At 39.3% G+C, this 16,937-nt stretch overlaps 1 protein-coding gene across 4 annotated transcripts in view; it reads right to left on the reverse strand.

The window, feature by feature from the left end:
* CPED1 (cadherin like and PC-esterase domain containing 1) overlaps nucleotides 1-16,937 on the reverse strand; it is a 281,780-nt gene that overhangs the window by 222,203 nt on the left and 42,640 nt on the right. For all 4 annotated transcript variants that reach the window (XM_047763880.1, XM_047763881.1, XM_047763879.1 and 1 more), the window contains one exon: nucleotides 5,903-6,009. In XM_047763880.1, coding sequence (XP_047619836.1) covers nucleotides 5,903-6,009 — 107 coding nt within the window. The remainder of the gene's footprint in view (nucleotides 1-5,902; nucleotides 6,010-16,937) is intronic.

Here is a 16,937-nt window from a genome sequence, read left to right on the forward strand (position 1 = left end):
AAAGGTTTCTAACCCTTGCAATCTTGTTCACTCTGTTTATTCGGCAAACTGTAAACTTCAGCCCAGAGCATGCGTGATAAAGCCCAGGCTTCAGCTGAATACATTCTTTTGAATCTGGGGATGGAGACAAGGATATAAGCGTAGTACATTTTAGATTTTAGGGATGTCTACATTTCTCAAATTCAAAACTGAGAAAGTTCAGAGTCTAAAGGCAGGAAAAAAAGAAGGGCTTCATAAAGTCCTGAAGTTTCCAATTCGGAATTTCTCAGACTGCTGGAGGGAGGGGACTGAGCACTGCAAAGGTATGAGGAACCCATTACAAAGGTTTGGGAGGTTTGCCCTTACTGTTAACGCACAAAGACCCTTTCTAAATTAGACTGTGAAATATTTTAAATGTCAATAAATTTGAACCATTTTCCCACACTTAAGGCAAAAATCACTCCGTTGCTATTGACTAAATAGAATCTTTAACAATAGACAGGCCAAGAAAGAGAACTAGCCTTAGATGGGGAGTGGTAAAGGCTATGTACTGACACAGGTCCTTTTTAAAACCTTAGCTCACTTCTTTTTTTTTTTTTTTGCTTTTTTAAGGCCATACTTGCTTCATATGGAAGTTCCCGAACGAGGGGTTGAACTGGAGTTACAGCTGCTGGCCTATGCCCCAGCCACAGCGATGTGGGATCCACGCCGCATCAGCGACCTACCCCACAGCTCAGGGCAACGCCGGATCCTTAACCCAGTGAGCGAGGCCAGGGACCTAACAGGCATCCTCATGGATCCTAGTCGGGTTCGTTAACCGCTGAGCCACAATGGGAACGCCTTTCTCCCACTTCCTGAAGGGCTCAGAGCAAACGTGCTGCCCCTGCAGATGCCCGGGGCTGTCCTGACCTCTACAAACGGAAAGGAAGAGTAGAGCACTTGCAAAATGAGTAGCCAGTAACCGAAGTAATGGGCCAGAAGAGTATGTGTAGATACTGTAAACACAGAGTACTGCTTGCACAGATTTCAGATCGAAGGGTAGTTACTGTGTCATATCAGTGAGATGTCTTTTCACATGAGACCTTGGGTCAGAAAGATGAACAGACTCAAGGTCAACAATGTGCTTGCTTCAAAAACCAATGTGCTTGCTTCAAGAGCCAAGCCAAGGGAAGCAACCGCTCTCACGTTCCCATCCCCACCCAATGAATGACCTCTTCCCCTCCTCTTTCCTCCAAAACCTAACCTATCTTTGGAATTCACAGAGTCGAAGAAGATGACATGACCATGGTGACATGTGACGCTAGAAACGCTGTCTCCTTTCTACTCTGGAACTGAGCACCAAACTAAGCAGTGAAACTAAATAACTTGGCACACAGAAGTGAGCGCGTACAAGGCCATGCGTTCTACAGCTGTGGTCAATCAACTTTATTACACATATTTTAACTTCTTAATTGTTAAACCTAATAATGTTCTTCAATATTCTGGCACTTTTTATTCTTATTTTTATGTACATCATAAAATGTATGATTTGCATCATTATCAAGTAAAAAATAATCAAAGGCATTTTAACTGGGATTAGCTGACTTTTACATGAGGAGCTTCTCCAGCTTAATACTGCAATAATTATTTTTTAACAGGGTTTAATTTTTTAGGTAGTTTTAGGTTCACTGCAAAATTGAGAGGAAGGTATAGAGACTTCCCAATTACCCACTGTCCCCAGTGCACAGGCTCCCCCACCATCAACACCCCTGCCCCAGATTGGTACATCGGTTACAACTGATGAATCAATATTGATACATCATTACCACCCAAATAGTCATTTTTAATGTATACTGATTTTATGCTGGGCTTGAACTTTGCATGTGTGCGTGTGTGCATGCATGTTTTACACTGACTGCTGTTTTTCTTGGCACAAAACCTTTCCTATTTTTGAAAAAAGACTGTAATTAATATAAAAAATGATAATGACATTTGAGCTCTGGAATGTTTCTAAGATCAAACTGGGAGAAAGGAAATGTGCATTTAAACAGACTTCAATTCCAAAGCACCTTCTGCAATCCTAGTCTGTGTCAATCTGCATCAAAATTGTTTTATCAAAGGAAAAGTAAAAAAAAAAATCATTATTTTGAGACATTTCATTAGTAAAAGTATAATATGAATTATAAACATTCACAAAGTGCTTATAAATAAAAAAAAATCATGAAACTACAGGAACGCTATTAACTCATTAAAGAGAACAGATGTTTGAATCTGGGCTATTTACACAGCGTAAGAAAGCACCCAGGGACAACCACTTTGCTCACTCATATAAAAGTCAGCTAATCCCAGTTAAAATGCCTTTGATTATTTTTACTTGATAATGAGTGACACACACATCACATTGTATCTAAGGGAACTGCTCTTTTTCTTCATTAGACCTGTACAGATGGTCCTAGCTTTGGTTTTACCAAAAGTCAGATCTTCTCTTAAAGCCGTTCAGTATCATCCATTAGGAAGAGAATTCATGGCAAGAAGAGAACCAACTAATTAAAGAAAAAATGTCTTCCATTCCCCTATGTCTCTCACGTACAATTATCACTCCAACATAGTCACCTGAAAACGTCCACATATGCTTTAAAATAAGAGGCATCTCGGGAGTTCTCAGCACTCTAAGAACTAAAAACAGCATCCTAGATTTAGGGACTGCTAATCCTATACACATTCAGAACTAGAAATGATTCACTCTGCTCTTAAATCACCAGGGCCTGTCTGTTAGAGGTGAGACAGTACCCCACTCACCCCAAACAGTGGACCTCAGTTCACTTTCAACATCACATGGACCAGTACAGTTTTAAATTCCTGTTACCCTCCTCCCTAGAGAGACTCCAGACCACTCATCGTCTGTAACAGGTTTAACGATCATTTTCTTTAAGCACTTAAATTCCAAAGCTCTGAAGTGGTTAGTAAGCCTAATTTAAGAAGGTGCCCTTTCTTTGTTCATTCTAAGGTCACCGACAATCCTCCAACATCCCTGACAAATTTGAAGCAACCTTTATTTTATTTTATTTTTTGCCTTTTTAGGGCCACACCCCTGGCATATGGAGGTTCCCAGGCTAGGGGTCAGATCAGAGGGAGCTACATCTGCCGGCCTACGCCAGAGCCACAGCAACGCCAGACCCGAGCCGCGTCTGTGACCTACACCACAGCTCATGGCAATGCTGGATCCTTAACCCACTGAGCGAGTCCAGGGATCGAACCCACAGCCTCATGGTTCCTAGTCGGATTCGTTTCCACTGAGCCATGATGGGAACTCCATGAAGCAACTTTTGTTTTGAATATTTATGTTTACATAAATAAATCATGGTTCATAAAATTTCAAATTACTTATGCTCCAGTGTTGACAGTTATCTAACATGTATTATTTAGAATTTGTGGGTGCTTTAAGAATATTCATTAGAATGGGCTCTAAGTGCAGTGGCTAAGTATTTATTTAGAAAAGTTCTACAGTGATTTGGTTAAGAAAACAGAATTTGAAGTCAGTTTAAATGTGAGGTGCATCATTTATTAGCTAAGAGGACTTAAGGCATCTTCCTAATCTCTCTGTGCTTCAGTCTCCTTATATGTAAAACATGGATATAAACAAATATGAAAGCCCTTAGAATGGTACCCAACAGGAGGCCTTGGCAAGAGGTTAGAAGGTGAGAGTAGAAAAAGGTAAGTTTTATCTTCCTGGCTTCCTCTCTGCAGTGCTATGACTTGGCAATGGCTACAGTCCACTGTTTATAGCTCCTCTCCTCCGACTCCTCTTTCTTGGCTCTGGTTCTTACTAGGTTTCGCTATACCATGCCTTCTACAAACACTTCCTCAGACAGAGGGTGGTAAAATCCTATGATGTTGCTGGTCCCTGGGCACCTCTAATCTTTTTTTGTTTCTCTTATCCTCCCCAAAGCTCTGTAAATAGCTTTTTCATTAGTTTCTCTTCAGTTAAATCCTTTTGAGTATGGCATTTGTTTCCTGCTGGGAGCTTGAGTGATACACACAGCAAATATTGCCGACTTCACCCTGCAGTGGATGGGAAGCCGTGCAAGCTTTTAAGCACAGGAGTAACCAGGTTAATTCAGCATTTTCTAGTTTTCCCTCCGACAACTGTGGTCAGGATGGGTTTCAGGGTCAAAACACTTGTTTCAGAGAAATCAGCGAGGAGGATTCAGCAATTGTCCTGGCTGGATTTGGTGACTATCTGACCAGAATAAAGGCAGTAAGTATGGAAGGTGGGTTAAGATATTTGAGAATTTAGAAGTTAAATTCCTTAGTATTTGTGATTGACTGAATGCAGATGACAAGGGAGAGGCAGGACTCAAAGGTGAAGGCCAGATTTCCATCTTAGCAAGTGACAGAGTAGTTAATCATTCTTATGACCAGCAGAACAATTCTGCAGGGCTTCTAAATGCAAGCGCAGAAGTGAATTTGCCAGGGAAAATAAGGAATTCATCTTCTCCAGGCTGAGTATTGGGTGACGGGGTAACATCTAAGTGGAGATAGTCAGCAGGCAGTATTACGTGCGAGCCTGAAGCCTAGGAGAGTACTTTGGACTTTAGACTAGATTTGAGAGTCATCAACTACATACGGTAGTTAAAACTTTGGGAAGGGTGTTAGGGAACAGGAGCATTTAAAGAATGGACAAATACTACTCAGCCATAAAAAAAAAAAAGAACAAAATAATGCCATTGGCAGCAACATGGATGGAACTAGAGACTCTCATACTAAGTGAAGGAAGTCAGAAAGAGAAAGACAAATACCATATGATATCACTTATATCTGGAATTTAATATATGGCACAAATAAACCTTTCCACAGAAAAGAAACTCATGGACTTGCAGAAGAGACTTGTGGTTGCCAAGGAGAAAGAGGAGGGAGTGGGATGGACTGGGAATCTGGGGTTAAAAGATGCAAACTATTGCATTTGGAATGAATAAGCAATGGGACCCTGCTGTATAGCATTGGCAACTATATCTAGTCACTTGTAATGGAGCATGATGGAGGATAATGTGAGAAAAAGAATGTATATATGTGTGGGTGACGGGGTCACTTTGCTGTACAGTAGAAAATTAACAGATCACTGTAAACCAACCATAATGGAAAAAATAAAAATCATTGGAAAAAAAAATAAAGAATGGACAGAGGAAAGGTGGTCCTGAAGAACTCAGAAAGGATGGCCAAACAGGTACTAGCAGAACCAAAAGAATGTGCTCAGCCCAAGAGCCCAGGGAAGAAAGAATCAGAAGGAGGAAGGAGTGATCACAGCTGTCCATTGCAGAAATACCAAATGTCCAGGATAGCTACTACAGTCTTATTTTACTGCTGAAAGATAGCTATCGGTTTTGACATTTTTCTCACAGATTTGTTAAAGTTACCAAAAATAGGGCATATGCACATTTTCTAGCACAGCGACTAGCATATTGTAGGCATTTGATAATTTTTAGTTATTTTTTCTAAAAGCATTAAAGTGTACACATAATAGTAAATACTGGATGTCAATTTTAAAAGTTTATTTAAAAAACTGTATAAATGTTGTTATAATTTAGGATATCAATTTAAGTTTGAGAAAGTCAAAACAAGGGTCTAGAAAACAAAATCTTCTACTATTTTGAAAGAACACGGGGCCAGGGTAAGCAACATTCCACAGGCTATATACTTCTAGATCAGCTTTCAGGTCCATTAGATAAACTGGATCCTTACTGGTAGCAGCTGAGGTTGAAGGGGATCCTATCAAACAAAACACTTTATGGTAAAGTGTCTAAGGCCTGGCCATTGAAACTTTCTCCAAAGATTCAATGGCTCCAGTTTTTTAAGACTTCTTTTTCACATTATAGATGAGGAAATACTAGTGGGAATATCCACAGGGTTGATAAAATCTGAGCACATTTTGAAAAAGAACATTTACCTTTTGATGTAAACCTAACTGGCACATGTCTTCCTTGGATATGCAGGGTTTCCCACCAGCTTTCCTAGAGGACAGGCAAATGAGCAGATTCCAAGAGTCCAAACCACCTAATGGCAAAAGAGAATAGGAAAGAAAAAAAAATTTGTATCGGATTTTTAAAGGCACCACTTACTTCTTTGGATTAAGGAATATAATTATTTAAATCCTAAAACACAAGTAACAATGATCCTGGATATAATTAAAAGTCAATGTATATTTTTTCTTTTTTTTGTCTTTTCTTTTTTTTCTTTTTTTTTTCTTTTTTTTTGTCTTTTTAGAGCTACACCCGCAGCATACGGAGGTTCCCAGGCTAGGGGTCTAATCAGAGCTGTGGCCACCAGCCTACACCAGAGCCACAGCAACGTGGGATCTGAGCCATGTCTGCGAACCACACCACAGCTCACGGCAATGCTGGATCATTAACCCACTGAACAAGGCCAGGATTGAACCTGCAACCTCATGGTTCCTAGTTAGATTCGTTAACCACTGAGCCATGACGGGAACTCCAAAAGTCAATATTTGATGTAACTAAAATTCAACTTTTCTAATCAAACAGAACTAACATTTTAATATTGCATCCTGGGGAAAAGTCAATTATCTGGAGTTGTGTCATAAAATTCCTTTAAAACACTAAAACTAGAATAGTTCAAGTCACTAATTTTTATAAAGTCTGAACTGGATATTGAGAGGAAAGATTACAAAGTCTTTTAAGAGTTAAGAGAAAGCTGTAAAATCAACTAACGATAAAAAGTCAAAACACCAAATATTTTGTTGTGGGTCTCTGCATTACCATTACTTATAAATATCAAAAAATCCTTTTCAATATTTTTTTCAGTATTTTTAAAATATATTTATAAGATTTCCTACAAAAAAAGGTGTGAAAGGTAGAAAATAAAATTCAAAGAAAAATTTAAGATAGGCTTTGTCTAAAAAAGAATTTGTTTTCTAGTTATACAGAGCAGAGCTGAGTTTAAGATACAGAGCATAACATGTATTAAAGCAAATGATATTTCAGCTATTTCACCAAAAACAAAGTTCTCTGCCAATAAATAACAGGTACTTGCCAAAATAATCCCAGAAGAATACATTCTTGCATAATACTCGAACATTTAAAAATTAACATGTATATGGATATATGGGTTTATCGTCCCTTATTTTTTATTTATTTAAATAAATTTCTATCATCATGCCTTGCATATAATTGGCGCTTTAGAAATATTTGTTAACTGAATGAATGAATAACTAGCCAATGATAGGGTACTAAACACATTACTTCAGGGACAATATTGAAATCAGTATCTCAATAAAAACCAAACCAACCAAGAAACCCAGAAAAAGTACACTAAGTAATATATTTCAAAATTGGTACTACTTGGGAAACCTTCCCCATTCTGGATGAAAATCCAGTTTAAAAAATTAAGCAGTTTCTGTACACATAGCATCTTTCTTTGATCAATCCTAAGATAAAAGTTCCTTCGAGTTACTATTTATGCCAGACCTCACATGTCATCTCCTGCATCAAGCCTTAGTGGCTCCTAAAAAGCTAGAAAATAACCAATGTCTCCAAATTCTGCCTTTTAAAAATTTCCTAGAATTTCTCACTGAAGAGCATAACGCTTTCAAAGAAGAGCTACATAGGGGAAAAAAGCTGACGAGGCAGAGTGATCTCTGACAATTGGGAATGAAATTGCTCGCTCCACTAATCCAAGTCCTTTTCCATTTGACAAGCCCAGTGCTGTTCAAGCCACTGGTCCCTCTGCGGTCGTCCTGCTGCTAGAAGGGAAACCTCCCTGCCAAAAGAAAGGATCCAGACAACTGAACTCAGTTAACATCTAAGCTCTCATCTTAGAGCTTCTCCATGTACTCGGTCTATCCCAAGACGCTGGAAGATAGCACAACAGTTCAAAGGAATACGGAGGAATGATGCTGACAATTTGGGGAAAAAAATCTCATCCAGGCAACATCCATCAGGACTTAGGTGTCAAGTTGTCCCATGCTGTCCCTATGCTGTCCTTCCTGACTTTGAAGGAAACTACAGATTCCTGTAGCCAAAACCCTATACTCCACAATAATTCAAATACTTTAAATGTGCACCTGGCGTCTTCAGCCAAAACCTTTTGATAGGGATTTAAAAAGGAAAATAGAGACTGTTTCCATTCAATATTACTTCCAGTCCAGGAAATACTAAAACCCTAGAAGAAACTTCCTGCCAAAATACACGCAACAAAATATTTTAAGAAGATAAGAATATTGCAGAGAAAGGGTGAGGGATTTCAAATTGTGGACTGCATTGTTTGGGTGTTAAACCCAGAGTATGTTTTATATTCCTCTAAGTCTGAAGCATGCCCCACCCCCTTTGCTACCCACGACACATACACAATTTCTAGAGTTGACACGGAAAAAATATATATTCAAGCCATAAATGTTGGAAACTGGAGACACGTTTATTTATTTATTTTTTCAGTTTTAAATAGAGACACATTTAGATAATTCAAAGCATTCAATTTATTAAGAGCCTCCTCTGGGCAAAAACACTGTACTAAAAATGAAAGTAAATAGCAAAAAAAAAAAAAAAAAGCAGTCACTGCCCTTAGTAATCTGTAAGGGATCTAAACATTAAAAAGATAACTTAGAAAGCATCAGTTTCTTGACATTCATAAGGGTAATGACTTATCCCTCAAAAATATTTAATTAATATTTTAAATTTAAAATTAATATTTCAAAAATACCTTATAGTACATAAATTTCTCTTAAAATGAAGTAAAGTATAGTCAAAAATGTTAAGTGATCGCTTCATCTCCTGTGTGCCTAATTCTTGCTAACATGGTCTGAAAAAAATGCTGATTCTTTTCCACTCAAAATTCCTATTGTTACCCTCGCTGAATTCTACATCAAACTTTCAAATCTCAATTTCCTAGTTAAATTTTCTAGTTAAAGTAGACATTTTCACTTTCTCTTCATTTCTACCTAGACGTCGACTTCCTTTCCTGATTCCCAGAGCCCTTTTTCAAAGGAAAGCCTTTATTTGTTTTGTGAGTGGTGCTCTGTATTCAAGCTTGGCTTAAAAAAATCCCCAAAGCCATATTGAGATCTAGAAACTGGGCAGAGAGCAAAGCACACTCACTAGTGACATAAATCATTCAGAGGTCAACCTTGGAGCACTGGGGATACAAATTTGGGCCTCAACAAGATTACAAATTCTTACATACTGTGAAGCTTTGGGGGCCACGCTCAACAAGCTAAAAGCATGCACGTTCAGTGAACAGTGCCCAGGATGAACTGCAGAGACTGCAGATTGCAGGCATGCAGGGGCAGTCACGCCCGCCCAGGGGGTGCATGGGGCCTGCACGGTGTTTGTTTTGCTTTTATTTTTAATGTAAGTATTTGCCAAAATTCCAACCTCAGCAAAATGCACATAAAAATCCAGATTTCAGCTTTGATTTGAAACCTTGGAGGTTTGGAGTCCATATCATCTAAGGTAGCCACTGACAGCTGAGGACTGTGTCCACACATTTTCTGCAGTTTACCGGAATGGTCTTGCCTGGTCCCAATTCTACCTGGGCTCTGGCTTTAGCAGCAGTGAACAGTCCTGACTGGTGTAAAACACTGTTGTGTCAGTGTTCCATGCCCTGTTCGTTTAGCTTTTAATGAATTAGGCTTGTTCATTCAGTAAACTGATTTTGTTGAGATGACTGTAGGTAAGTTGATATTTGGTCAGTTGGTCTTGATGCTTTGTCTCCATCTTCAGCCACACTTTTCTGCAAGGTTGAGTAAGGACTGCAACTCCAAAGACATTTTATTGGCCATGCTAAAAAGTGGGCAAGGACTGAAGTATGGCCTCTTGGTATCATTTTTTTTCTCTAAGGAACTTGGAGGGGGAAAAAAAATCAAGATTGGCCTATAGCCATCTTTTTCGCTTATGTCTTTTCAGCTGGGTTGTTGAAGTTCCCACTCATAGGTGGGCCTGCCTTCATTTCTTTCTTGTTCACACTCTCTCTCTGGACCCTTTCCATACTCAGTCTATCTCAGCTGTCGTCACAGTTATAAGGGGCCCAGGGTAGGCTCTTTCTAGGCATTGAGGCAAATACTTTTGGTGTTGGTTTAACTTGATGTGTTTCTTCTGCCCTCTGAAGGTTGACATGAGAATGTAAGAGCCGAAGTCAGATTTTGATTGGGGAAAAAACAGGCAAAGTAGATCCTGGCCAATTTGGATAATGACTTCTTAGGTATTCCTGGAATAGGGACAGGAGACCTTTAAGTGATTCAGCCTGGCGCTCTAGAATACTGCAATAGGATTTGGGTGCCAAAGTCACATTAACAAATAAGGAATAAGAAGAAACAGTAGTAGTAATGACGTCAACAGCAGATAGTTCCAGAGCACTTAATAGAATGTCAGGTACCGTTCCAAGAATTTGCATTACTAATTTACTCCACAAAATACCCTGTTAAATATGATTTTTTTTAAGCACAGAAAAATGAAATAACTGAACCAAGACCAGCCATCTAGTTTGCGGCAGGAAGAGAATTTGAATACAGGAAGTCCAGCTCTAGAGGCCATGTCTGTGATCATTACATCATTATCCCTTCAAAAAAAAAAAAAAGGCAGGCAACAGACACACTTAGCTTTTGATGTCTTATATGTATCAACTTATGCAGAATTTCCAATAGTACTATGGAATAGAAACAATTTTTTTTTTTATTTTTCCCAAATTTTTATTGTGGCAAAATATACATACCACAAAATTTACCATTTTAACCATTCTTCAGTGTACTGTTTAGTGGCAGTAACTGGACATTTGCATTCACGCTGTTGTGCTGCCATCACCACCATCTATCTCCAGAAATCTTTTCATCTTCCCAAACTGCAGCTCTGTCCCCATTAAACCCTAAGCCCTCATGCTTCCCCTCCCCCAGCCTTCCATCTGTGAATTTGACTGCTCTGGGTACCTCATATAAGTGGTGTCATCAGACAATATTTGTCTTTTTGTGAGCGGCAAGCATTGCCTTTGTGTGTGTGTGTGTGTGTGTGTGTGTGTGTGTGTGTGTGTGTGTGTGTGTGTTTGTATAATTTTCCTAACAAGGTTGGATGACAGTACAATAAGATATCCCTCATTTTACGCTTGCTTTCATAGAACCAAAAAGACATTTTTGAAGAGTCTTTCAAGGGAGAAACAATTATTATACCCACTTTATAAGAAAGGAATCTGAGACAAAGAGGAATTATCTAGCTTTGGTATTTTTCCCAACTACTATCCAATGTCTGTTTTCCTTTGGGACCTTGGAGGAAAAAAGTCTGTAACAGGTATAGCTCAGGTCTTCCTAGACCTTTACCCAGCAAGAGCACCCTAAAACATTACTAGTGATACCACTGGTAACTGAAGTAAGAGAAATTTCATGTGTAAAAGAAGGTAGTTCTCAGTTGCACACATACTCAGGAACTATAAATATTGACTTGGCCTCTATCTGCTTTTGAAAAGAAATCTCTCAAAGTTTCTCAGGTTTCTGGATGATTAAAAGGATTTCTTTCCCTGTCACAAAGAAACCAGAGCAGGACTAGCTCCCAAATCAGGCAATCCAAGCCCTTAAGTAGAGAGGTCCCAGGGCATAGTTCTAGGAAAACAGGATGTGGATGTTCCCTTCGTCTCAAAATTACAAAAACAAGAAAAATCTGCAGGATTGTCCCCATAAACTGTGGAACAAAATTGCTGATACAATTGCTCATTATCATGCCTCCATAGCACTGGCTTGGAAAGCCATGAAAACTCTACAGGCAATTTTAGAAGGAGCTATCAGGGTCCAGATTTATTCATTCAGACATAATGTGGCACTGATTGTAGTTTTATCCTTCTCTCTTTTCTGGAACCACCTAACATCTCAGTGTTAAAAGTAAGAGCTATTTTTAAAGGGTTTTGTTCCTGTTTTTGTTTTAATCAAGCATCTGCCCTAAGGAGTGAGGCTGCCTTTAGACTATTTCGTTTCTCATAGGCAGGCTGCCATGGAAAGCAAACAATCGTTTCCTGGCTCTCCAATGACCTCCTCATTGATAAAGTCTACTGGATTGGTAATTCAATCCGGATATAGCATCATTCCTATAAATGCTGTTTATTCTCAAGGAATGACAAGTTTATCCCTGCTTTATTTTTCTCCATAGCGTTGATCATCATCAGACAGAGCATATATATATTTTGTCTATTTGTTCAGTGTTGAAATATGAATATGTGTGATTGTTAAATAACACATAATGCTGCTTTATAATATAACATGAGGCTATTCCGTGTCTTCACTGTTGCATTTGTATACCCTTGTCTTCACAGCTATGTGATTCTCATGGCATAACAAAGTTTTCCTTCCTTTGTATCCTTCCTTCACCAGAATTAGTAAATGGTTTACATTCATGAATATACTACTAACTTATTAATAATAAATTAGGTTATATGCTTAATTCGATCACAAGATTGTTTGGATATAAATTAGCCATTCCTGAATCAAGCTGCATTAACCAGTTCCCTTAACTGTATCCTAAATAAGCTGGATCTACAGAATGGTAATGTAGCACGCACAGTTAATTAATTTTATTTGTGGCGTCCCTTTAAAGGACAACAAACATTTCACACTGTGTCTCTCTAACACTGACTATAGTAGATGCTTAGTAGATGTTTAATGGATTGAATATTTTAATTTTCAGAATTCACGTTAAAAGATATCAGAGATACCAGAACTTGAGATTTTCAACGCATTATATAACATGGTCACAAAATCTAATTAAATCTAGTTTCTTCCTCCAAGAGTCTAGTCATGGGTTGTGGCTTGTTACGCCTCTGGCTCCTTATCCTGTAAGAGCTGATGATGAAAACTTTGTGTTTCGCCTCAGAAAAATTCTAAACCATTCTCTCCCTTGATGCTCCAAATCCACAAGCGGGATAAAGCTTTCCCGTCCTAATGCCTCCCCACTTTCTGCCCCTAAGAGAGGTCTGGAGGCTGTTTCTGTGAAGAGTTGTGAGCAACTGAAATTCTTCTCATCTGCCTACAAGCTCAAGAAAGCAACATTATGCTTTAGCTTTGGCAAAAGTTAAGAGACTCCTGCTCTCAAGAAACCTTTCATTACGAGCATGAATGGAAACAGATGAGTTTATTCCTATGAAATAAACTCAAAAAAATGTTTGCTTTAGAAGGCTTGCTACAGTTTCCTTCCACAGGTTTTTGTTTTTTTTTTTTTAAGTGACTTTCTTAAAGCTCTCCATGCCCCATTTTGCAGTCTTCTATTGAAATATAACTGATTTTATGTGTGTGCATATGTGTGTAAACTTTTACTGTTTAGAGACTATTGCTTGGGAGAAAACTCTCATTACTGCATTTTAGCAAATTTCTAAAAGCCTGGAATCCCTCTGATTAGGAGAATTTGAAAGAAATGAACTCTGCAGCTATTTAAAAATCAGATTACACCTAATGTTCAGATATTGGTTTCTAATACCATTCTCCAATAAAAGGAACCAGGGAGTCCTTTGAGAAATGGCTGATTCAAGGGCTGGAGCAGTAAAAATACAAGATGAGTCTAGAGCACAGTAGTGCAAGAAAATGAGGAAGAGCTCAGAACCAAAGACGTTAACGAACAAATATAGAAAAGCAATGATGGAGGTATATTAAAGGGGCACAGAAGCCAATGATCAAAACTGGAACAATCTGAGCAACAAAATAAGTAATGTAATACTGGATGACAACACAAGGTATGAAATAAATATCCACTAAACAAATGATTGAATTACTAAATAAATGAGGAGAAAGAGACAAATCTCCAGTGTAGAAAAATACCAACTCATTTCCATAGCTACTCCAATCTCAAGGTGGCAGAACACAACGTCCTGGTCCTTCAGCATGAGCTGCACACATTGACACCCTTCCAAAGAGTCCAGCATGGAAAGGGGAAATACCCACTGGCAGTGGGAAAACTACCTCAGTCAGGTGATCCAGGTTAATATCAACAGAGGTAAGTCATGTGGATAGTCCCTACCCTTGATGTGATAGGATGAAAATGATGCTTTACTTCTTCTTTTTTTTTTTTTTTTTGTCTTTTGTCTTTCTTTGTTGTTGTTGTTGTTGTTGCTATTTCTTGGGCCGCTCCCACGGCATATGGAGGTTCCCAGGCTAGGGGTCGAATCGGAGCTGCAGCCACCGGCTGAGCCGAGTCTGCAACCTACACCACAGCTCATGGCAACGCCGGATCGTTAACCCACTGAGCAAGGGCAGGGACCGAACCCGCAACCTCATGGTTCCTAGTCGGATTCGTTAACCACTGTGCCACGACGGGAACTCCGATGCTTTACTTCTATGGTCTTAGCCCCCCAATCCCTAACTCCGGTCTAATCAGAAAAACATCAAGCATACCCCAATTGAGGGACATCAAAATACGTGCACAGTTCTTCTCAAGACTGCCAAGGTCATCCAAAACAAAAAAAGTCCGAGAAACTGCCACAATCAAGAGAAGCCCAAGGAAACACGATGACTATATATAATGTATCCTGGATGGTATCTTGGAACAAAAAAGAAGGGAATTAGGTTAAAACTTTAAAATTCTGGATAAAGCATGGACTTTAGGTTTTTAAAAATCAGAATAAACACTCTTCACAGGAACTAAGACGAAGACCATTAAGTATATGGCTGCTAGACACACATTAATTACATATCTTACCAAGTACTCTATATTAAGAATGTTGTATTACAAAACCAATCAGCACTACAATGCAGATGGTGAAAAATAATTACTTTCTACACAAGATGAATGCTCTAATAACAAAAATTCCAATGGTACATAAAATACAGAGGACTAAAAAATAGATTAAATTTGGGGTTGAGACCTTCCTCGATACATGCAGCTCCTCAAATTTCTATTCTCTTTACATTTGATGCCATTTCTCTAAATTCAGTTCCTTAGGTGGTTCTATGTATATTCATTGCTTTGCTTTCCTGCCACTGACTCTCAAATTTATATTTCTCAGCCTCTCTTACATTTCAGATTTCCAGTTACATCCTAAAACAGATGCCCTGCTGAACCACGTATGAATCAGAACCTGTTAACTCCTGCCAAAGACCTGTCCATCCTTCCAGGTTTCTTACCGTCAAAGGTGCAGCCACACTCTCTCCCTCAAGCTAGAAGCATAATGGGAGTACTTGTCTCCCATTCCACTTCCATTGATTTCCAATTTCCATCCATTCTAAATTAGAATTGCTTAAATATTTCCTGACCTTTCCAAAACCTTTCACATTCTTTAAATCTAAGATCTCACCCTCTCTGCAAAATCTTCTAATTAGTCACCCTGCTTCTAATTGTTTTCCCTTCACTAATCCGTCTTCCTCCTTACAGCCACAATCGTCCTCTGAAAATACAGATCTTATCATTTCTACCAAAAAACCAATCAAATTCCTCAGTAAAGCAACAGATAAGCCTTTACCCTTGCTCCAACCTAGTCCTCTAGCCCTTTCTTTCAAAGCAGCACCTACTTCTTCTCAGTCACACCAACCGTTGTTGGTCCCTGGAGCTCCATCCACTTTTAGACATGTAGGGCCCAGCCTGCAGCTCATCTTGTTGAACGCTCTTCCCTCCAAAATCTTCGTAAGAAACCATTGTCCTACACCAAGTATTCCACTTGTGGCACCTTCCTAGATCCCTCCATTCAGAACTGGTCACATCCTTTGCTGTTCTCTCAGAACATTTTATTTTTGCCCTTCATGCTGCTTTTACTGTGTCTTCTATGTTAAGACATGTTACTCAAAAATGGTCCTTGGACCTTTAATATTTTTCATATACTGAAAAACTGTTAGAAATGAAAATTTTGAGTCCCCGACTTGGACTTCACCAGATCAAATTTATCAATAACAAAAGCCCCAGGCGATCTGTATGCACATGTGAGTTTAAGAACCACTGGGATAGACCTCTGCCCTACAGTTCCTTGAAAAGTCATAATGCTCTCTCTGCACCCACACCAACTTTAGTGTCCTACACACAGCTTATGTTTAATAACCACGTTCCTAAGTAAAACGTGAGTCTTTACTGTCAATTAAAAATATTCCAATGCCTGGCTACACTGTCCTCTTTATAACCCTGCTACAAGGCTGATTTTTTTTTTTTTTTGTCGTTGTTGTTGTTGCTATTTCTTGGGCCGCACCCGCGGCATATGGAGGTTCCCAGGCTAGGGGTCGAATCGGAGCTGTAGCCACCGGCCTACGCCAGAGCCACAGCAACGCGGGATCCGAGCCGCGTCTGCGACCTACACCACAGCTCACGGCAACGCCGGATCGTCAACCCACTGAGCAACGGCAGGGACCGAACCCGCAACCTCATGGTTCCTAGTCGGATTCGTTAACCACTGCGCCACAACGGGAACTCCCGACAAGGCTGATTTTTAAATTGGGTTCTTTCAGGAGTTCCCACCATAGCTCAGTGGTTAATGAATCTGACTAGGAACCACCATGTGGTTTCGGGTCCAATCCCTGGCCTCGCTCAGTGGGTTAAGGATCCGGTGTTGCCATGAGCTGTGGTGTAGGTCGCAGACAAGGCTTGGATCCTGAGTTGCTGTGGCTCTGGCGTAGGCCAGTGGCTAAGCTCCAATTAGACCCCTAGCCTGGGAACCTCCATATGCTGCAGGTGCGGCCCTAGAAAAGACAAAGAAGACAAAAAATAATAATAATAAATAAATTGGGTTCTTTCATTACTTGAGTACTTCACATGAGTTTTTGACAGACACTCCTTATCCCAAATTCTGCAGAAAGACTCAGGAGGTTTTAATGTATAATTAGCATTGTGACACTTCGTTTAACCAAATATTTTTTCCTTCTATTTTATTAAAAGTCTATTTGCATGACTTCTTTAAAATGCAGTGAATAAAACCTAATAATACCTGGCTTAACATTGTGTAATGATGCACTGGGGCCTGAGAGCCATCTGAGAGGGAGGTGGGAGTCATGGATTTAAAATTTATTCTAAGAATAATTCCACACTAAT

Source organism: Phacochoerus africanus, chromosome 16, assembly GCF_016906955.1.
Source record: "Phacochoerus africanus isolate WHEZ1 chromosome 16, ROS_Pafr_v1, whole genome shotgun sequence".
Lineage (NCBI taxonomy): Eukaryota > Metazoa > Chordata > Mammalia > Artiodactyla > Suidae > Phacochoerus > Phacochoerus africanus.